The sequence below is a fragment of the Tenrec ecaudatus genome, chromosome X (genome assembly GCF_050624435.1).
Source record: "Tenrec ecaudatus isolate mTenEca1 chromosome X, mTenEca1.hap1, whole genome shotgun sequence".
Taxonomy (NCBI): domain Eukaryota; kingdom Metazoa; phylum Chordata; class Mammalia; order Afrosoricida; family Tenrecidae; genus Tenrec; species Tenrec ecaudatus.
This window is the reverse complement of record NC_134548.1, coordinates 89,371,854-89,395,323: the sequence shown is the minus strand read 5'-3', so window position 1 is coordinate 89,395,323 and position 23,470 is coordinate 89,371,854. Positions and strand designations below refer to the sequence as shown.

Here is a 23,470-nt window from a genome sequence, read left to right as displayed (position 1 = left end):
AAATATTTGGAAATATGATCAGAACATATGTTTTTAGAGGGGTAATCAGAATGAATAATTTCCATGGATATATATTTCATGTGATACAAGAGAGCAGAAAGAGATATTAGGTGAATATTAAGGGAGATGAGTGACAAAAGGAAAAATGAAAGTTCAGAAAATATTACTCCCTCAACTCTACTTTGAGAAGGCCGCTCTTCCTCAGCCATATTTTGAGTGCCTTGCAACTTGAGGGGCTCATCTTCTGGTACTATATCTAACAAGGTTTCTCTGTGATTCATAACGTTTTCATTGGCTAGCCTCTCAGAAGAGAACTGTGTTTTCCTTCTTCTTATCCTGCTTTAGGGTAGAAGCTCTTCTAAAACTTGTCCATCTTGACTGACTCAGCTTATATTTGAAATGCTGGTGTCATAATTTCCAGTTTCTCAGCAACATTCAAGCCAACACAGAATAGCCAATTGACAGATAAGTAGTAATTATTTTGATTAATATCTCTCAGATAACTAATAATCATGAGCATTTTTTTGTGTGTTTGTTGAAGACTCGACTTTCTCCTTTGGTGAGTGTCTGCTCAGTTTTTAATTGAATTGTTTGTCTTTCGTGGTTGAGATGTTGAGTTTTTCAATATGTTTTAAAGATTTGACTTTCATCGGATATGCCATTCCCAAGTAATTTTTCCCTGTAAGTTCTCATTTTACCCTTTCGACAAAAGCTTTTGATGAGAATATATACTGAGTTTTTAAAAGGTCCCTGTTGTATAATTTGTTATGTAATGAATGCTGTTTGTATATTAATATTCTTTTTGATAATGTATTTATTTTTTATTAGGTTCCATAATCTTTCCCTTGTTTTCTTCCAAGAATTTTATAGTTTTAGCTTTAATATTTAGATGATTGATCCATTTTGAATGAACTTTTTAGTATGGTGTGAGGCATGAGTCCTTAAACATTTTTTTCTGCATGTGGATATCCAATTTTAGCAGCATTATTTGTTAAAGAGGTTGTTTCCTCCTCATTAAATGGACTTAGACTCGTAGCCAAAAATCAGTTGACCAAATATATAGAGATTTTCTTTATTCTAGGTTCTCAATTTTCTTCCATTGACCTAAGTGTCTATCATTGAACTAGAATCAGAGTATTTTGTTTACTGTAGCTGTATATTACATTTGTTTTCAGATGAGGGCATGTGTGTGCAGTCTCCTACCTTGTTGTTCTTCAATAATTGACTTTGGGGCTTCTTTCTTTCCATATAAATTTTGCCATTGTTTTACATCTTAGTAAAGAATATTGTGCACTTTGGATGAGGATTGCATTGTATCACTTTGAATCGTATTGACATTTTCACAATATTAGATATTACAATCCAAGGTCATGGAACGACCTTCAGCCTATTTGTCTCTTTTTTCAGCCATGCAATAATGTTGTATAGTTTTCTTTGTACAAGGATCTTATATCTCTGGTTAGGATTATTCTTGGTCATTTATTATTTGGTGGGGGTTTATTGTAACTGGTACTAATTTCTTGATTTCTCTTTTGGATGATCTAACTGCTACCTTATCGATTACCAACTGTTGTTACCTTATAGATTACCAACTGTGGGTTGATCTAATAATCTTCAATATTGCTGAATTCTCCCAGCAGACACAGACATTTTCTTTGAGTGCTAGGATTTTCTATGTATTGGATCATGATAATCAACAGATCGGATATTTTTACTTCTTCCTTTCCAATTTTTATTCACTTTATTTCTCTGTCTTCCCTTGCGCTCTGGCTAAGATGGAGGTACCATATTGAGGAAGAGTAATGATAGTGGGCACCCTTTTCCCGTTCCCTTTTGCCAACAAAAGGTTGTCAGATTTTCCATGAGAATAGCGTTAGTATTTCGTTTTGTAAATCTCTCTTTAATTGTGAATGAGAATGTTTCCTTCTAGACTCACTTTGCTGAATGTTTTTATCACATATAGTGATATTTTTGTTTCACTTTTTAATTAAAATGTTAAAGTGTTTTTTTGTGAATCGAGTGAAGGTATATAGAGAATATGAACCATTTAAGATTTAATACTTAGACACATTCATTGCAACCACTCAAAATAACATCACTTTTCTCACTTATTCTCAGTGTTTCCACTCCTTTCCTAACCTTTTGAATGTTGTCTTTGGGTAAATGCTGTTCTCTTGAACTCAAATGGTTGATTATGACTTCACTCTTATTATTGTTACCCTTATAAACCTGTCTTTTGTTTGGCTGAAAATTGAGACATGGTGGTGAGCCATGATGGTGACCGAAATTTTGATAAGGGGAATGGGGAAGGGGTAGCCACATCTGACCTTGTTTGGTTACACAAGGGAGAAGGAGAATCCAATTCCAAACTTGCCCAAGGCCAATTGCCACCGTGTCAGAATATCCTCACATATTTTCCTTTAAACTCTTATGACACCTTCCCTGGCACTCTACTTTGTATCAGGGTTCAATAATCTGTTACAATGGCTATATAGAATTCTCAGACAATCCTCACAATTATGGGAGTTAATTAGGGAAACTAACAGGTTACATGGATAGGTAGCTGTCAGAAGAGCAGACTGAATTCAAAGCAGGATGTGAAATAGGAATATCCTTGTTGGTGTTGTTTTAGTCTGGGTAGACTAGATAAATAAATTCATAGACACTCATATGTTTATAAGAGAGAGTTTTATATACAAGAACAGTTGAATATTGAGAAACATCCCAGGCCAGTCCAAATATTAGCCCATATGTCTGTCTGATACCAACTTATAAAGTCCTCTTCAGATTCATGCAACACATGCAATGATGGTGATTGCGGGAAGATCACAGGCTAGTGGGTGGGAAGTCTTGTGGATCCAGTGGCATTGTAAGCATTTCAGTGCTGGCAGGGGTCTCCACGTGGCTTCACCAGCTCTGAGGTTCTGGCTGTATCATGGTAGCTTCATGTTACTTCTCTTCAGAAATGTCTAGCAGGGAGTGAGAAAGTGTCCCACCTGCAGCGAGCTATTTATCTCCTTACCGCCTCCAAATGAGGTCATCAAGCTGCATTCTGATTGACAGACTAAATTCCACCCCTTCACTCTTAAGCCTCAAATTGACAACAGATTATGTAATGAATGACCACTGTGTCAGATGGATCTTTGTAAAAAGTAAACAACATCACAAAGACGTTCATTTGTGTTTCATTGACTGCGCCAAAGCATTTGATCGTGTGAATCATAACAACCAATGGATAACCTTGAGTAGAATAGGAATTCCAGAACATTTCATTGTGCTCATGTGGAATTTTTACATGGATCAAGAGGCCGTTGTGCAAACACAGCAAAGGAATACTGCATGGTTTAGAATCATGAAAAGTGTTTTTCAGGGTTATATTATCTCCCCATATTTATTCAATCTGTGTGCTGAACAAAACAGCAGAGTAGCTGGATTATATGAAGAAAAATGTGGCATCAAGATTGGAGAAAGGCTTGTTAACAACCTGCGATAGGCAGATGACACAACTTTGCTTGCTGAAAGTGAGAAGGACGTAAAGCATTTGCTGATGAAGATCAAAGATTGCAGCCTTCACTGTAGATTACAACTCAATGTACCGAAGGCCAAATTCCTAACAGCTGGACCAATAAGTAACATGGTAAATGGTGACAAGGTTGAAGTTTTCAACGATTTTGTCTTGGTTGGATCCATAATCAATGTGCATGGAAGTAGCAATCAAGACATCAAAAACTAGTTGTATGAGGTAAATCTGCTGCACAAACCCTCTTTAGAGTATTGAGAAACAAGGATAAGATGAGCCTGACTCAAGCCATGGTATATTCCACTGCCTCATCTTCATGTGAAAGTTGGACATAAATGAGAAGTCTGAGGAAGAGTTGATGCATTTGTACTGTAGTGCTGGAGGAAATTATGGAAAATACCATGGACTGCTAAGAGGACAAACTGATCTGTCTTGGAAGACGTATGACCAGAGTGCTCCTTTTGGACATATTGACAAGAGAGGCCAGTCCCTGGGGGATATCATGCTTGGTAAAGTGGAGGGCCAGCAAAAAAGAAAAGGCCATTCCGTAGATGAATTGACACTGCAGTTACAACAATGGCATAGGAACGATTTTAAGAATGGTGCCGGTCCATGTAGTCAGTTTTTCCTTCTGTAGTGCATAGGGTCAGAACTGACTCGATGACAACTAACAACAACAACACATTCTATGTTGGAGAGTAGTGACTGGGGTGTTAAAGTTCACGAGCAAACATCAATGTCCAACTTTCACATGCATATGTGATAACTGAATACATGGTATGTGTTAGGCCCATCTAAGTCCTCAAAGTAAAATCTTTGCTTTTCAATATTTAAAGAGGTCTTGTGAAACAGATTTTCCTAGTGCAATCCATCTTTTGATTATTGCTTCCATGACCATTGATTGTGGATTCATGCAAAACAAAATCCTTGACAGCTTTGATCTTCCTTAGCTTTATCATGATGGTACTGGTCCAACTGTGAGGATTTTTGTTTCTTTTTTACACTGTGTTATGATCCATTTTACATTTACATTATATCCAATTTACATTGAGTTGCGATCCTTGTTCCTCAGCAGCAAGTGCTTCAGCTTTGTCTCACTTCCAGAAGGAAGGTTGTGTCATCTGCACATTGCAAATGGTTATTAAGCTTTCCTAAAATTGTGATACCATATTCTTCATCGTATAATCCAGAGTCTCAGATTATTTTCTCAGCATACAGATGGAATACGTATGGTAAGAGGATACAAGCCTGAAACAAAACTTTCCTGATTTTATTATTTTTATTTTTGTGTGTTCATTCATTAAAAAAATTAGTTGAGATTTAATACATATATCATTGGATTTTACTGCCAAGATTTTATTGAGGATCTTTGTATCCATGTTAATGAGAGATATTGGTCTGTTATTCTCTAGCTTTGTGGGGTCTTTACCTGGTTTTGCTATCAGAGTTATTCTGGATTCATAAACTGAGTTTTGGAGTTTGCTGCCTTTTTTGATGTTCTAAATGAGTTTGTGTAGAATTGGTGTCAGCTTTTCTCTGAATGCTTGGTAAAATTCTCCTGTGAAGCCATCTGGATGAGAGTTTTTTTTAGTGGGGAGTTTCTTGATGACCCATCTATTTCTCCATTTGCTACGGGTTGTTTGAACTTCTTAATGTCCTTCTATGTTAATTTTTTGAAAGAGTGATTTTCCAGCTATATGTCCATGTCCTCCAAATCATTGAATTTGTTGGAATACAGTCTTTCATAGTATGGTGTAATGGCTCCTTTTATTTCATTAGGGTATGTTGTCACTTCCCCTAGTTCATCCCTATTTCTATATGTTGACATCTGCTCCTTTTTTTTCTTTGTTAAGTTTGCTAGTGGTTTCTTGATTTTGTTAATCCTTTCAAAAATGCTAATAATTCTAATACCTCTTGGTTGCATTTTATATCAATTTTAGACTGAAGACATTAGTAGAATTCTTCAACTTCTGCATCCCTAGTTTTGGTGGTTGGTGTGTAAATTTGAGTAGTAGTTGTAATGATTGGTTTTCCTTGAATGTGGATCAATATCATCCTATCACAACAGCCTTGTACTTCATGATAGATTTTAAAGTGCCTTTTTTGATGATGGATGTAGCTCTGGTTTTCTTGAATCTTTCATTCTAACCATAGTAAGTAAATCACATGATTTTCTGATTCAGAATGGCCAATAACAGTCCATTTTAGTCCACTAACACTTATCATATTGAGCTTCATGTATTCCATTTCATTTTTGACAACTTCTAATTTTCTTAGATACAAACTTAATGTATTCCAAATTCTGATAACTAATTTATATTTGCATTTATTTCATATATTTTTAGTCTTTGTCTCATCAGAAAATGAAGGTTCTAAAGACTGTACTCCTGCCGGCTTTACTACATCTACATCATTAGGGTGCACTCTCCTTTGAGAAGGCAGTTCTTCCTCAGTCATATTTTGAGGAGTTCACTTTCTGGCACTATTTCCTATAGTCTTTCACTTCTATTCATGAGGTTTTCAGTATCTGACACTATCTCAATGCTACCCATACCATTTTCAATGGCTAATTTCTCCGAAGTGGACAGTCTATGTCTTTGTAGTCTGTGGTGACGGAATTAGATGGTCACTGTCTACCAGATAAAATCGTATCTGAGGTCTTAAAGGCGTGTTTTGAAACAAGTAGTCATCTATTGTCAACTGCGTCCCCATGGAAGAACCACACCGACATCAGTCACTGAAAGATTGTAAACTATGTAATCCGAAGTCCAAGGAAGGAATAGTATCAGAGCCTAAACTGTGAGAATCTGGTTTGCAGAAGGCTATGGATGACAGTGGGAGGCCAAGATACATTTGTGGGATCTGTATAGGAAATAAATCCCTGTTGATAATAGAGGGATGAGAGGAAAGTGGTTACTGAACAGAGTGCATTGGAGAGATGACTGTAGAAGATCAAAAGTTTAAACCCGATTCGAATGATTAAAATCTTGTCAGTTGACCCCCCTCTGATACCTGTTAGGCTCATCCATTTTAAATTATTTTTCAAATATAGTGTGAGATATGAGTCCAATTTTATTCTTTCACATGCAGGGAAAATGATTTTTTTTTATCGGCTTGGCTATTACAATATTGGCAGTAGTTCCAGAGACATTTTTCAGTTACCAAAAAAAAAATGGTTATTTATTATGAGAGAGGCTTAGAGACAAAGAACTTGGTTTAAACTTCTAAATAGTATAAACAGAGAAGTTTGGCACCATGTGTCAGCCCAAGGACTACTCAAATTTATCTTTTCATAATTAGCCTAGAAATATTCTGATAGCTTTATAATCTAAAAGCAGTGAGAGATTTACCTTCTTGGATTTTTTTATATTCAAAGTAATAAATATTTTATTTTTGCAGAATTATAATTTGTCTTTGGTGAGTCTATGTCCCTTTTAAGTTAAGGCTTTTAATAATAAACATAGTCAGATCTAGATGTTTGCTCATCTTTCGAGCACAGCAAAATATTATGTATCACATCAAAGCAGACACGAGAAAAATTTTAAAATTTTTATTTAACATTTGAGAGAAATAAGAAGAGCTTCATGAAACCACTAGGAACATAAACAGTGAATTCTCCCAGAAGAAAATTAACAAATATTGACTCTCTGGATCTAACTGAAAGTCAGATGTCAGAAGTACATTAGTGTATCTCTAAGGGCTTTAATTATCCTTTGAAGTATATTAAGATTGACCTCAGAAGATTTATATTTGGAGTTATGATGAAATCTTGAGAACAAATCCTTTTGTTTTCAGGTTCCATTTTGCTAGTTTTTTTAAGTATACACACACACACACCCTAAACACTGGCCATTTCAGCCTTTTGTGTGTGTTTAAATATGATAATACACAATATATTATTATCCATGAATAAAAAGATATGAAATATTTTATACATGTACCATGGATTCAAGTTTAAAAATTATGTCAAGTAAGATCAGTCAGACACAAAATGAGAAATAGTGGATAATCTGACTACATGATAAATGTATAAAGAAAAAGTATGAGAATAATTGCTATTGAGTTTGGATTGGAGGAATGTGAGTTGAAGATGCATTAAAAGGGGTAGGAAGAGTGTGTTCAGGGCAATGACAAACACTTGAAAATGGATAGTTGTGGTGGTAGAACAACATAATGGGTGATGGTTACTGCTTTGTACTCTGATATAGGTTAAAATAGAAAATTTTTGTTCTGTCTTGAAAAATAACATGTTTTAAGTATGAAAGGATTACTCCACTTATGTAGCTCAGAATTCTAATTTAGTAAAACCCAAGATGTACGGAATTAGTTGCAAATTAACAAAATGAATATATTATATCCTGTGTGATAGTGTCTTAACTTTGTCATAATTTTGGCACAGGTACATTTGGACCATTCCAAAGCCTAATGTTGATGTCTATGCTATTGGTCCAGGAGTACTTGTATAAGACTTCATGCAAAGCTAGGTCCAGTGAATATAACAAATTGACATCCAAATATTAAGTGGCTTTCAGGATATGAAGTCATGCAATCACCTTTCTATTAGCTGTTGGGAGAATGCAAGGGTGTTACAGTCCAGCAAAGTTTATGCTGTTAAGATCCTAGACCCTTATGATAATGCAAAATTTAGCAAGTTACTTCAGCATTCACTGATTTAGTTTTAAACCTGAAAAATGGGGAAATTATGATGCTAAGGGCTTAAGTGGAGAGCAAATGCTTTGAAAATGATGAGGGCAAAGAATGTACGGATGTGCTTTATACAATTGATGTATGTATATGTGTGGATTGTGCAAGAGTTGTATGAGCCCCTAATAAAATGTAAAAAAAATGGGGAAATTATCAGTACCTACATCACAGGAATATGATAATTATAAAAGATAATCCATATTATGTACTCATGGACATGTCTGGATCATAACCCACTATAAAACAAAATGACTCTGAGTTGATTTTCACTCATACTGTAAATTATAGTTATTTTATATAACTATACTGCAGATTTACACTCACAATATAGGAGTGATGCCTCGATTTTCTGGTCTGAAACAACATCATTTAAGAGGTGGCCCATGTTCAGAATTTAAATCATGAAAATGGAAGGGAGAAGTTAGAGAAGAGTTTTGTTTTTGCTTACAGTGGAAGTACCATATGGAAAGTATAAGGTATAGATTTTCCAGGAAATACAACTAAAAGAACATTGAGAGTACAAGGTTGGGAAAGCTCATGCCCAGTTCAACGAGTAAAACTTTGTCAGTAACCATATTTTGTCATCTTCACCAAGGAGAGCCTATTGAGGCACTATATTCTAGGAATTCTTTTAAATACTGTTGATTCAACAGCAGCCAAAAAATCTAGCATTCTGTACCATGCGTGTCTGCAGAAGTCGGAGGGAACATGAGCACGTTCCTGGGATCAATGACGTTCAAGGACGTGGCCGTGGTCTTCACGGAGGAGGAGCATGAGCTGCTGGACTCCACTCAGAAAAAGCTGCACCAAGATGTGATGGTGGAGAACTTCCGGAACCTGATGGCAGTAGGAGGCACGATCCCAAGGGATTTGGAGACTGTTACACAAACAGGAGCACAGGAGGATGCGTCCAATTCAAATATCTTGCAACACATTTCAGTGGACTTAGCCAGGTGTCAAGATTTGATGATAAATAAGTCCCAGTTGTGTAAACAAGATGATTCGCCCTCTCCAGCTGCAGGAGGAATGTCAAGTTTTCTTACTGGCGAGAAACCTTACCAGTGTAATGGGTGTGTGGAAACCTTCAAATATGTCTCCAGCTGTGACCTGCATCATTGTTTACACTCAGGAGAGCAGACTCACCCATGCAGTAAGTGTGGAAAACCCTTCATTAACATTGCAGGTCTTCTTAACCACCAGAGGCTTCCCAGAGGAATGAACTGCTGTACACCTGATGAGTGTCGTAAGGAAGTTAATGAAGGCCCACTTCTGCACAGTCATGTGAATGACCACACTGCAGAGAAGCCACACAAATGTGAGGAACGTGGGAAACACCTCAGGCATAAAACAATGCTCAGTGTTCATCGCAAAAGCCACGCAGGAGCACAACCTTATACTTGTGAGGAATGTGGGCAGGACTTGGTGTCTTTTTTTGCATTTTCACGAACACCAGAAAATCCACACTGGCGATAGACTATTCGAATGTGATATGTGTGGTGTGAACTTTTGTCATAAAGGAGAGCTTACTGCTCCCTGCAAGGTCCACGCGAGAGAGACGCCTCACAGATGTGAGGAATGTGGGGAGGGCTTCAGTCACAGGGCGGATCTTCAGACTCACTATGGAATCCACACGGTCAACAGTCCAAATAATTATGGGAAAGGTTCCAAGTTCCCTGTACTTCTGCCCCATCAGAGGGTGCACAGTGGGGAAAAAAACATTCAAAAGTGAAGAGTGTGTGAAGTCCTTCAGCAGCAGATCAAAACTTCAGATTCATTGTCGAATCCACACAGGAGAGAAATCTTATAATTGTGAGGCATGTGGAAAGGGCTTCCGGCAGGCTGCACACCTCATGACTCATCAGAAAGTCCATAGCGGAGAAAAACCGTTCGTCTGTGAAGAGTGTGGCAAGTACTTCCGTAGCAGGTCCATTCTTCAAGTGCATTATAGAATCCACACTGGCGAGAAGCCCTATACATGTGAGGGTTGTGAGAGGGGCTTCAGGCAGGCCTCACACCTTTTGTCCCATGAGAGAGTCCACAGTGGAGAAAAGCCGTTCAAGTGCGAAGCGTGTGGGAAGTCCTTCAGCAGCAGATCAAATCTCCAGAAGCACCGTAGGATCCACACGGGCGAGAAGCCCTACAGCTGTGAGGAGTGTGGGAAGGGCTTCAGGGTCGCATCGCAACTGTCTACCCATCACAGAGTCCACAGTGGGGAAAAGCCATTCAAGTGTGAAGTGTGCGGGAAGCATTTCAGAACCAGAGGATATATCCAGATGCACTGCAGAGTCCACACGGGCGAGAAACCTTACAACTGTGAGGAGTGTGGGAAAGGCTTCAGGCAGGCCGCCCATCTCTTGACCCATCAGAGAGTCCACAGTGGGGAAAAGCCCTTCAAATGTGAAGACTGCGGGAAGAGTTTCTGTCAGGTTTCACACCTTCAAGCCCACCAGAGAGTCCATAACGAAGAAAAGCCGTTTAAGTGTGAACAGTGTGGGAAGGGCTTCAAGTGGAGTTTGAATCTTGACATGCACCAGAGGGTCCACACCGGAGAGAAACCCTATAAGTATGGGAAGTGTGGGAAGTCCTTCAGCTATGCCTCAAGCCTTCAGCATCACGAGCGTATCCATACTGGAGAGAAACCATACAGATGTGATGTGTGCGGTAGAGTCTTCACTCAAACTTCACAACTGTACTCTCACCGAAGAGTTCACATTGGAAAGAAACGTTAATGGTGTGAGATTGGGTTTAAGCACTTAAGTTGGAGATTAAATGTGATCCGTGACACAAGTCATGCCAGTAGTCAATTCTCTGGAAGTGATAATATTGCTAAGAACTCGAGAATCGTCGTCACTGGAAAGAATTCTACAAAGTGAAAAATGTAATCGCTTAAGTGCAACCTGGTTGTACTGTGGGTACTGCTACCCACAATTCCACCAACTTCTCTGTGGGAGAAAGCTGCTGTCTGCTCCCATTTACCACCTTGGAGATTCTACTTAAGTTCAGTATGAGTCATCAGCCACTCAATGGTGTTGGGTTAGATTTATGTGCAACCTAGGTTGGTGAAGTTATCGGAGCTCAGAAAACATTGGAGTATTAGTCTGCTATTCAGCCTAGCTCCTATCAGGGAACCTTTCTAAGTGGTACCTTAGGGCTTCAGTTAGCACTTTGGGATTTATTGGACATCATTCAAGACACAAGCCTAGAGAAGAATAAGCGCTTGCTCTTGCCTTTAACGAAAGCATAATGATGGGAGTACCAAAATTTGTTATGCACTAGAATGTAAACTCCATGAGGGTAGGAACTGCTGTAGAATCTTTGTAGGTTTTCTCAATGTTCTTATCTTAAACAGGGACAATGTACAATAACTATTTAAATATTTTTATTCAGAATGCCAATAAAATTAATATTCAAAGAAACAAACAAAAATTTTTTGTGCATTATGAATTAATTTTTTGTGCATTATGAAGAGATCCATGTAGTAAGTAGCTATGATTCTCCCAGAGAAAGAGTCGGGGCTTTGAACAGGTTTAATTTGGGCTTTAACCTGGCTGAGAATTTGCATGACTATTACAGATTTACTGATCATAATATACATTTTAGCAGGATTTCCAGGTGATTCTTATATACATAATAGCATCTTGTTAACATATAGATGCTCATATTTAGTACATCTGTGCCACCAAATTCTCATCAAGAGGTCAGTCCAGAATGAACCCACTCAAAGCCCTAGAAGGAATACAGAGAAAGGGAATTTAATACAAATAGGGCCAGTTTTTCCTCTAAGGCATTACTGGGCAGTCAGTTGCCATCAAGGAAATTATTCACCGTGAGCAGGCACTGAGGCATGAGGTTATAACTGAAACCAATTGCCTATTTGTCAGGACACTGAGTATCTCTGACCAAGTCTCAGTTTGAAAGTGGCCTTTCCCTTTTTATTTGTATCCACTTCACCTACCTCTTTGAACTGGAGACTTTTACCGTTTTGTTTTTAGTTGAGTTTCTCTTTATCGCATCTATTTTGTTCTCCAGCTTATTCATTGCTGGTTTCCCAATCTTGGCCATAAGATGAAAGTATTCCCTAATACATCATAGTGTATTTCCATGATTGCATTGCCCTCTACAGTAAAATTACAAAAGATGATATTTGCACAGGCTGTGAAGAGCCATGCGCTTCTTCCATGTAGACTTGTTGCTTCTCTGCTACATAGCCGCATGTTTAACTTCAAGCATTCTACAACCCAGGTGCTATATTCTTTGATAGCCAGGAACCATCCACTTTCTTCACCACATTTGCTTATGTACCCATTTTGTCTTCAGCGATTGTACCAGGAGGGTGAGCATAACAGAGTGCCAGGTTGTTAGAACAAAGTGTTCTTGCATTGAGGGAGTGTATGAGCAAAGGCCCAAAGTCTGTCCATTACCTCAGTGTAAATGTATGTGCCTAGGCCAATACTTCTATATTTATGAATTAATGTATTTACATATGTACACACCTATGCTTATAGCTCTATCCATAGCTTTACTTCCTGGATCTTTTCTCTCTTTGCTTTTACTTTCCTCCTGCCCCACCATCCTGCTTGCCCTACTTCTGCCTCTTAGTAATTCCCCTCAGTTATATTGCTGTTGCTCCAACATTCCCAGGATCTCTACATCCTCCTTGTTAATTTTGATTACCTAGTTGTTCCCCTGTCTATGGCATTGATTGCTCACTACTCCTTTCCCCCGCCTTGTTTTCCCCCAAGACCTCCCAGGACTGTTGGTCCCATTGCTTTCTCCTCAAGCTTGCTTCCCATGCCTATTATATATGGGGGCAAACTAATAATAACAGAGACCAAACAAAAAGAAAACAAAAGATTGAAAAAATACATGATTTTAGGTCTGTCCGCTAGCCTTTATGATTATCTCCCTACTGAGCCTGGGGGAATTCCAGGAGCTGCCCACTCTAGCATGAAGTCTAGTTTTTTGGCTCTTCAGAGGCTTTGCTCCTGTTGCTAATCTGTTATATTATTTTTTGGTTTGCCCCACTGCAGGGGATTCAAACTGGACTAACTCGCCACCATGTGTCCCCAATATTGTCCTGTGTCACAGTATGCTCCAGGGAGGGATCAATATGTCTTGAGCTGTTGTCAGCCCGACAGGCATCTCTGTGCCTCTGCAGCTGCATGCAGGGACGTCATCCTCTGGACTTGGTGTGCTGATATGGGGTCTAGACCTTCCCTTTCTCTTTTTCCTTCTTGGTTTGCTTCCATGTGGGGGTGGCATGAAGGCCCATCTCCTCGACCTGTAGGCTTAGGGTTGCTCTCTGTAGCACATACTTCTAGGGAAGTGGTCAGTTTGGCTCTGATTGGAGCCAGCCCTGTAGTCCAATCTTTCCTTGCATTTCTCCATATGGTTATGTTGCCCTCAAGGTTTTGTAGACCGTGGTAGGGTCTTCATGCACACTCCAAATTCTGTGGAGACATAACCAAAACTCCCCCCCCCCTGGATTGGTTAGTGCCCTGACATCATTTCCCTTCTCCCCACATTTGTCCCTCCACGTTCCCCCCTTTCCTCTTCTTTGTTTAACATGCACCTCCTTGGGTTTGGTCTGACCTTCACCTGACTGCCTGTACCTCAACCCATATAGTGTGAGATCATTTGTTTTTCTTCTATACATACTATGCTACTAATACTCACCTCAGGGGACATATGTTGTTCTTGTCCTTTTGTGATTGGCTAACTTGGCTTAGCATAATTTCTTCCAACTCTTCCCTTGAAATTACTTGCTTCATGCGATCATCAGGGCTTTTCAGTGATGTGTAGTACAGTAGAACCCTGGACCTCAACACTAATCCGTTCTAGGAGCATCGAGACATGATGCAGTCGAGTTCCAAATCAATTTTTCCCATAAGAAATAACTGAAAATGGATTAATCCATTCTTGACCACCAAGTTTTTACTCTAACTTTGCCTTTTTATAAAAAAGCATTACAGAGAAATTTCAAAGTAAATAAGTTCAGAGTTAAAGAATATAATTTAAATAAGAAACACAACATTAAAAAAGTTTTTCAACAACTACAGTATGGCCCATACCTTATGACTGATGAGGATCTGGATCTGTGAACACAGATGTGGAGAGGAGGGATGGAGAGAGAGCCATTGTTGGGAAAGGGAATCCCCTTCCATCAAATCAGCTGGCAGCTGCTTTTCAGGAGGTTTTTTTCCCCTTCCTTGCCTTTTTTCACCAGGACCTGTCTGGCTGTCTCTAAAACAAATCTGTCCAATGTGGTCTGCTGTTGGTGTTTCCTTAACTGTTTTCTAAAAGGGTTTACAAAATTATCCTGAACAATACCGATAACATGGTTAACCAGTTTCTTATCATGACTCTTCAAAAAACTCTTTCTTACAACCCATTTTTTTCTAAAAACAGTACAAAAAGCCACAGAAACTAAGAAAATTCTAGCAAAGCGCTTGGAACACAGCTCAAAAGGTTTGAGCAACTCATAGTAACAACGCCAACTAACGCCTAGGGACCAAAACACGAAGTGCTTTTGCTTACAAAAATCCCATGCATTTAAAAAAATAATGTGCATTGGGTCAGATTCTGATATTTTGCTCAAGATCCGATGCAAAATTTTCTCGATATTTCCTGTTGAAATCCAATTATGTCGAATACTAATGGGGTTGAGTACTGGGACTTTACTGTACTCCATTGAGTGTATGTGTCAGAGTTTACTAATCCCCTCATCTATCAATAAAAATTTAGGTTGCTTCCAATTCTTTGCGATTACAAATTGTGCCAAAATAAACATTGGAGTGCAGGTGACTGACTGGTCGTGGTCTATTTTTACCTCTTCTTGGTATATTCCTAGTAGAAGGAAAGCTGGGCCATAAGGTGACTCAATTTCCATTTGCCAATCGCTTTCCACGGAGGCTGTACATATCTACACGACCACCAGCAGTGGAGGAGAGGTCCTATCTTGCCACATCCCCTCCAACATTTGTTGCTCTCTGATTTTCTGATTCAGGCTATCCTTAAGGGTGTTAGGTGGTATCTTATGGTTTTCCAATTTGCAGTTCATTGAAGGCTAATAATTGGGAGCATTTTCTTAAATGTTTATTGGCCATACATGTCTGTCTCCTCCCTAATGAAATCCTCTTCAAGTTTTTTGCCCACTTCCTCAGGTTAACTGTTTTCCTCTTTTTGCAGGCTGGAAGGGTATTGTAGATTTCAGTAATAAGTCCTTTGTCTGTTGTGTCATTGCTAAAAATCCTCCCCAAGTCTGTGGGTTCTCTTGGTAACCACTTGGTGATGTCTTTCCACGCACCCAGGTGTTTTATCCTTAGTATATCCCACCTGTTGATTTCAGGTTCACCTGTGTGTGTACCCTTCCCTATTGTAGTTAGCCTATGTATTCCTTTAGGTTGGTCCCGATTCCTTCATTGATGGTCCTGATAGTTTGGGGGTTTACTTCTAGGTCTTTGATCCACCTTGGGTTTGTTATTGTGCATGGTGTGGGGTAGACATCTCATTTCATTTTTCTACATTGTTTCCAGTACCACTTGTTAAAAAGGTTATCCGCCTCCCACTTGATGTTTTTTGAACCCTTGACCAAAGATCTGTTGTCTGTATGCTGATGGTTTTATTTCTGGGTTTTTTATTTCTGTGTTTCCTGTTATTTTCCACTGGTCTGAGTATCTATCATTATACCAGTACCACGTTGTTTTGACCACTGTGGCTGTGTAGTAGGTGTTAAAGTCAGATAAAGCAAGCCCTCCAACTTTGTCCTTCTTCTTGAGGAGTTCTCTGTTAATTCTGGTCTTCTTCTCTCTCCATATGAAATTAGTGGTCAGATTTTCCAATTCTTTGAAGAAGATTTTTGGTATTTGAATTGGGAAAGCATTTAATTTATATAGTGCCTTGGGTAAGATTGACATCTTTACTATATTGAGTCTTCCAATCTATGTGCATGGGATATTCTTCCATTTGTGGAGGTCACTTTGGGCTTACTATAGTAGGGTCCTGTAGTTTCCCTTTTATAAGTTTTTTTGGTTTTTTTTGTTAAATATATCACTAGATATTTCATTTTGTTCTTGCTATTGTGAAGGGTACTGCCTTCTTGATCTCCTCTTCCATGGTGTTGTCTGATCTATATAGCAATCCAGTAGATTTCTGTCTGTTAATCTTGTATCCTGCCACTCTTCCATATTTCTCTATTGCTGTCAGTACTCCAGTTGTGGAGCTTTTGGGATTTTCAATGTACAGCATCATGTTGCCTGCAAATAGTGATAGTTTCACCTCCTCCTCTTCCATTTGGATACCTATAATGTTCTTGTGCTGTCTTATGTTGTTTGCTAGGACCTCCAGTTCAATGTTGAATAGAAGTGGGGTCAAGGGCACCCTTGTCTGGTCCCCTTTTCCAGTGGGATTCTTTTCATTTTTTCTCCATTGACTATGAGGTTGGCTGTTGGCTTTTTGTAGATAGCTTGCCTTAACTTGAGGACGTTTCCTTCCATTCCTGTCTTCTTGAGTGTCTTAATTAGGAATGGGTGTTGGATGTTGTCAAATGCTTTTTCCGTGTCTAGTGATATTATCGTGTTATACTTTTGCTTTTTTGTACCGATGTGGTGTATAATATCGGTTTTTGCATTTTAAACCATCCTGCATCACTGGCATGAATCTCACCTGATCATGGTGGATGATATGTTTTATATACTTTTGTATGCTCCTGGCCAATATTTTGTTAAGGATTTTTTCATCTATGTTCATTAGAGATATTGGTCTGTAGTTCTCTAATGCTGTGGGATCCTTGGCCTGTTTGGTATCAAAGTTTCACTGGCTTTGTAGAATGAGTTTGGGAGTTTGTCATCTTTTTCTATGCCAGTACCCATTTCTGTTGCAGAAGATCATTATTCTTCCTCCAATTGTTTTTCTGGTCATCCTTTTATTGATTTCCAGCTTCGTGGCATGGTGATCCTAGCAGGATGTCTGAGTAATCTCTGTGTTTCAATTTATTCAGGCTCGACTTGTGCCCCAGCATGTGGTCTACTTTCAAAGATTAGCCATGTGCACTTGAAAATAATGTGATTTTTTTTTTTTGCATTTGGATGGAAAGCTCTATAAATGTCTATCAGGTCCAGTTGCCTAATTGTAGAGTTTAGTTCTGTAGCCTCCGAGCTTCTTTCCCAGTGATCTCTTCCTCTGATAGCAGTGTATTGAAGTCACCTACTATGATTGTTGAATCTGTTATTTCTTTTATCATCTTTTGTATCGTTTGTTTGACAGATTTCTTATTGTGTCTCCTTAGGTGCATATATGTTTATTATGCTCAGTGTTTCATGGTTTGATACTTTGAGCATTATATAGTGCCCCTACTTGTCTCTTTTTATGGTTTGCACCTTGAGGTCAATTTTGTCAGAGATTAGGATTTCAATCCTGCTTTTAAAAAATATTTTATTGGGGGCTCTTACAGCTCTTATCACAATCCATATATACATCCATTGTGTCAAGCGTCAAGCACATTTGTACATATGTTATCATCATCATTTTCAAAACATTTTCTTTCTAATTGAGGCCTTGATATCAGCTCCTCATTCTTCCCCTCCCCACCCTCTCTCCCTCATGCACCCTTGATAATTTATAAAATGTTTTTTTTTTCATGTCTTACACCAACCACTGTCTCCCTCCACCCACTTTTCTGTTGTCTGTTCCCCTGGGGAGGGGTTATATGTAGATCATTATGATTGGTTCTCCCTTTCTCCCTTTGCCTTCCCCCTGGAATCACTACTTTCATTATTGGTCTTGAGAAGTGTATCTGTCCCGAATTCCCTGTGTTGCAAACTCTTATCTGTACCTGTGTACATGCTCTGGTCTAGCTGGATTTGTAAGGTAGAGTTGGGGTCATGATAGTGGTGGTGGTAGTGAAGCATTAAAGAAGTAGAGATAAGTTGTATGTGTCATCGATATTATAAAGCATTCTGACTGGCTCGTCTCTTCCTTGTGACCCTTCTGTAAGAGGATGTCCAATTTTCTACAGATGGGCTTTCAGTTTCCACTCTGTGATCCCCCCTCATTCACAATGATAAGATTTTTTGTTCTGGGTCTTTGATGCCCGATAGCTTATCCCACCAAAACCCCATGATTACACAGGGGGTGTTGTGGCTTCTCAGGTAGATGGTTGCCTGTTTATCTTCAAGCCATTAAAACCCCAGACACTATATCTTTGGATAGCCAGGCACCATCAGCTTTCTTCACCACATTTGCTTATACACCTATTTTGTCTTCAGCGATCATATTGGGAAGGTGAGCATCACAGAATTCTGGGTTATTAGAACATCGTGTTCTTGTTTTGAGGGAGTAGAAGATGGCCCAATGTCCATCTTCTACCTTAATACTTAACATATAAATATATGTACATAGGTCTCTTTCCTTATCATTATATATAAATATATGTACATGTATTCAGACCTCTATAAATGTCCTTTCCCTCCTAGTTCGTTTCTCTATTTCCTTTTATGACAGTATTAGGCCTTCATTTGGGTTTCAATAATCGTCTCAGCTACATTGTCCTTGATTAAGCCTCACCAGGCATCCTATGTCCTCCTCGCCATTGATTTTAGATCACTTGTTGTTCCGTTATCCCTGGGTTTCTTGGCACCCTCCTTCCCTTCCCCCAACACCCAATCTCCCATGCCCCATCAGAATTGTTGTTTCCATTGTTTTCTCTTTCAGATTGTTTATCCCGCCTATCTTACCTAGATCGACATGCAGAGACAATTATCAGCACAGTACCAAGACAAAGCAAATCAAAACAACAAAAGAAAACAGCAAAAAGAAATGCCTACCACAGATTCTTTTTTTTAAATGTATGCAATACGTGCAAATTTTAATAAGAACTTGATATATCTTAACATTTATTGTTATGCATATTATTTTCATCTTCAAAATAACACTGATGTAAATAAATATGTCAATTTTATTCATAGTTTATGCTGATTTTTTTCTGAGCTAAATATTAAACACTAATCATGCTACTACTCTTTTTTTAAGTTTTATTTATTTTTCTTTTTTCACATTTTATTAGGGACTCATACAACTCTTATCACAATCCATACATATACATACATCAATTGTATAAAGCACATCCATACATTCCCTGCCCCAATCATTCTCAAAGCATTTGCTCTCCACTTAAGCCCCTTGCATCAGGTGCCTACCACAGATTCTTAATTCATTTGTCCGTTGATGAAAATTTGGGTTGTTTTCAATTCCTTGTGATTGTGAACTGTGCCACAATGAACACTGGAACACAGATATCTGGCCATGGTTTATTTTTTGCCCTTTCTGGGTAGGTGCCCAGTAGGGAGATTGCTGGGTCATATGGTAGCTCAATTTGCATCCGTTTTAGATAGCACCAGATTGATTTCCATAATGGCTGTACATATCTACAGGCTCACCTGCAATGGATGAGTGCGTCTATCTCACCATAGCCTGTCCAACACTTGTTTCTTTCTGATTTTTTTGAGTTGGACTATCTTTGAAGGCTTACTCAACCCTTTTTTTATGTTGCTTTTTGCCTGGTATATTTCCACCAGTCATTTTTTCTTAGTCTATTTTTTCTGGAGTTTAAGATTTGTCTCTTGTAGGCAACAAATGGATGGGTTATGCTTCTTTAGCCACTGTGCTAGTCATTGTCTTCTAGTGGATGGATTGAGGCCATCCACCTTCAGAGTTATTATCACAATCTGGGAATTCATTGCTGTCATCTCATATCTTTTTTGTTGGGTGTTTTCCTATCTCTGTTCATATCAGTGTGCTGTTTGTGTGTGTGACTTCATTTTTGCCTACTTTTCCCTCTGAGGCCATGTTGTCTTGGTAATTGTTAATGGTGGATTGGCTTCTGGTGGTGTTGGGTATATGGTTTTCTCCTGCTTGTGACTGGAAGATGTTGCTCTTCTGACCATAGTTAGTCGGGAAGGGTTTTCTGCAAGGTTGGTTGTCTTACGGCATAGTCTTTGAGCTTTTCCTTGTCCTGGAAGACTCTTACTTCACCTTCTATCATAATAGATTGGCTGGCAGGCATTTTTTCTTTCAGCTTTCAGAAGATGTTACTCCACTCGCTCTTCTTCATGGTATATGCTGGTGGGTGTGAGCATTTTCTTACCTGAGCACTATTGTATGTGGCCACTTAACATACATGCTGCTCTAAACATTTTCTCTTTTTCCTCAAAATAGGATAATTTAACTATTATATGCTTTGGTGAGTTCTTCCTGGTGTTTAGTCTAATTGGTGTCCTCTATATTTCCTATTTGAGACCTTGAAGAAAAAATTACATATGTCATTCCAGTCATTTATTATAAAACAAAGAAGGATTTTTAATTATGACCTGGCAGATATTGAGAATATGGATGAAACTGCCATGACTTTTGATCTTCCAAGCAATAGAACTCTGACAAGTTTAGGAGAAAAAACATATTCTCAAAACCACAGGAAATGAAAAAGAAACACTTTACATTTGTTCTATCATGTTTGGCTAATGGAACTAAGCTGCGTCCTGTCATTATTTTTAAAAGGAAGACCTTGTCTAAAAAGATCAATTTCCCACAAAGAATTACTGTGCGTGCACATGTTAAAGGCTGGATGGATGAAGACGGAACAAAAAAAATGTCCGGAAGAAATTTGGAACAAACGACCAGGAGCAGCCTTAAAGAATAAGCCATTGTTACTTGTTTGGGATATGTTCAGAGCCCACCTATCGGAAGACACAGAAAAATTGGCAAAATCTAGTAAAGTTACTTTAGCCATTATTCCAGGTGGGCTTACATCTGTACTGCAGCCTCTGGATGTATCCTTGAATAAGCCTTTTAAAGACCATGTGCAAAGGATGTGGCATGAATGGATGTCATCTGATCAAGCGCGACTAACAAAAGGAGGAAATCGCATGACGCCTGACATAGAGGTAATAGCAAAATGGGTTCGAGATGCATGGGAAGACATTCCAGAAGACATGGTGCGATGTGCCTTCTAGAAATGTAATATTAGTAATGCTGTGGAAGGCAGTGAAGACTGAGCTTTGTATGAAAATGGCAGCAGTGATGGTGATGACGGCGATCTCAGTGAGGACAGCATCTATGATGACCTCACACCAGCTGAAGCTCTGCATTGGGATACGGATGATGATGAGGAATCCAGTTTTGAAGGATTTTAACTCTTTATATTTTAGCTTGGTTGCTGATTGAGCTCAGGGAATAGTACTCTTAAGGTATCATTGTTGATACCTTATTGTTTCTGTTGAACCTATTTTCCACTTACTGTGCTGGTTTACTAATATTAAATGACTTGTCCTTTTATGGTTTTTTAAAATTTAAAATAAATATTTAAATATATTACCCCATCTATGTCTCAATTTTTAGTAATTTTATTATCATTTGTTTTGATTATTGATACTCACCAATAGTTTCTGCATTTTCCACCCTAGGCTTATTATACTTGAGTAATCAGTTTTTCTGGTTTCCCAGGTAATAATTAGGTACCTCGGCTTATACTCGGGTCGGTTTATATTCGAGTATATACATTAGGTCTGTAAACCCCTATCCTTGTGTCTTTCCCCAGTTTTGGTGTCAGGGTTTGCTGCTTCATATGAGTTTGGGTATTTGCTCTCCTTTTCTATGTTCTGGAAGAATTTGTGTAGGACTGGTGTCAGTTATCTGAAAGCTTGGTAGAATTCTGTGAAGCCATCTGGACCAGGGCTTATTTTAGTTTGGAGTTTCTTGATGACCTTATCTATTTCTTCTTTTGCTCTTGGTCTGTTGAAATTCTTAATTTCCATATGTGATAATTTAGAGAGAGAATGTTTCCTAAGTATTTGTCTATGCCCTCCAAGTTATTGAATTTGTTAGCATACTGTCTTTCATAGCACTATATTATTAATTTTTAAATTTCATAATGGTCTGTTGTTACTTTGCCTGTTTCATTCCTAATTCTTGAAATTGATGTTTGCTCCTTCTTTTCCTTTGTTATCTTGTTAATCCTTTCAAAGAATCAGCTTCTTGATTTGTTATTTTTTCCCAATGCTCTTCTGTTTTCCAGGTCATTTATTTCTGCTTTATGATTTCCTTTCTTTTGCTGTTCGAGGAATTATGCTATTGCCTCTGTTCTAATTGTTAGAGGTGCTGTGTTAAGGTGGTGACCATAATTCTCTCTTATTTTTTCATGTGTGCCTTTATTGAAGTAAAGTGACCTCTGATAACCACATTTACTACATCGCATGGGTTTTTATGTGGTGTGGTATCATTCTTGCTAGTTTCTAGGAATTTCCCAATTTCCTCCCTTACTTGGAGTATTACCCATTATTTTTGAGAAGTGAATTGTTTGTGTGTTTTTTTCCACTGTGCAACCCGCTTCAGTGCCTGAAGCCCACAGGGAAAGCCAGGCAATGGTCCGGGGTTGCAGTATGCTTTGGCCTGGGGCACTGTGAGAGGCCCATGGGGTCGGACCTGCCGTAAATCCCAACACAGGCATGAGAAGTGAATTGTTCAGTCCACATGTTATTGTTTTGTTTGTCTATTCTTTCTATTGTTGATGTCCAGTTTAATGGCATAGTGGTCAAAGAAAATGGATGGAATGATCTCTCTGTGTTTGAATTCTCACAAGCTTGCCTTATGCCCCAGCATGTGGTCTACTCTATAAAATGAGTCATGTGCATTGGAGAAAAATGTGTAATTTTTTGCTGTTGGATGGAGAGCTTTGTGTGTGTGTGTGTGTGTGTGTGTGGGTGGTTTCCGGGAAAACCAGAAAACCTGCTAGACAAAGACAAATTCTAAAAGAGCTGTAACACTAGGATGGAGAGCTTTATATATATCTTTAAAGTTAAGTTCATAGATTATCTTGTTCATCTCCTCCATTCCTTCATTGAGTTTCTTACCTATTGATCTATGTTTCTTTGAGAGATGTGTATTAACATTACTTACTATCATTGTTGATCTAATTATTTCTCCTTTCATCATTTTGTGGATTTGATAGATGAATTTTGAGGGTCTTTTGTTGGGCGCATATAGGTTTATTATGGTGATGTGTTCTTAGTCTATTGATACCCTCAGCATTATGTAATTCCCATTCTTGTTGTTCATTATCTTGTGTACATTGAGGTCTATTTTGTCAGAGATTAATATTGCCACCTCTGCTTTTTTATTTTGATTGCCATTAACTTTGTAAATTTTTTTGCCAACCTTTGTCTCAGTCTGCTTTTGTCTGTGAGATGTGTCTCT

The 23,470-nt window shown here is 38.5% G+C and overlaps 1 protein-coding gene, 1 non-coding gene and 1 pseudogene across 2 annotated transcripts; 1 reads left to right on the top strand and 2 right to left on the bottom strand.

Moving 5' to 3' along the window:
- The first annotated feature begins 8,926 nt into the window (after window positions 1-8,926).
- On the top strand, window positions 8,927-11,002 carry LOC142434408 (uncharacterized). The gene is given in 3 exon segments (XM_075539131.1): window positions 8,927-9,649; window positions 9,651-9,935; window positions 9,937-11,002. Coding segments are annotated over 3 exon segments (2,019 nt in total). The 5' UTR covers window positions 8,927-8,932; the 3' UTR covers window positions 10,954-11,002.
- An 11,587-nt stretch (window positions 11,003-22,589) lies between these two features.
- LOC142435400 (small nucleolar RNA SNORA42/SNORA80 family) lies at window positions 22,590-22,722 on the bottom strand. The gene has a single exon (XR_012781462.1). It is a non-coding gene; the product is annotated as a small nucleolar RNA SNORA42/SNORA80 family (small nucleolar RNA).
- Window positions 22,723-22,973: 251 nt separating this feature from the next.
- Window positions 22,974-23,042, bottom strand: LOC142435282 (U7 small nuclear RNA; annotated as a pseudogene).
- Window positions 23,043-23,470: the final 428 nt, after the last annotated feature.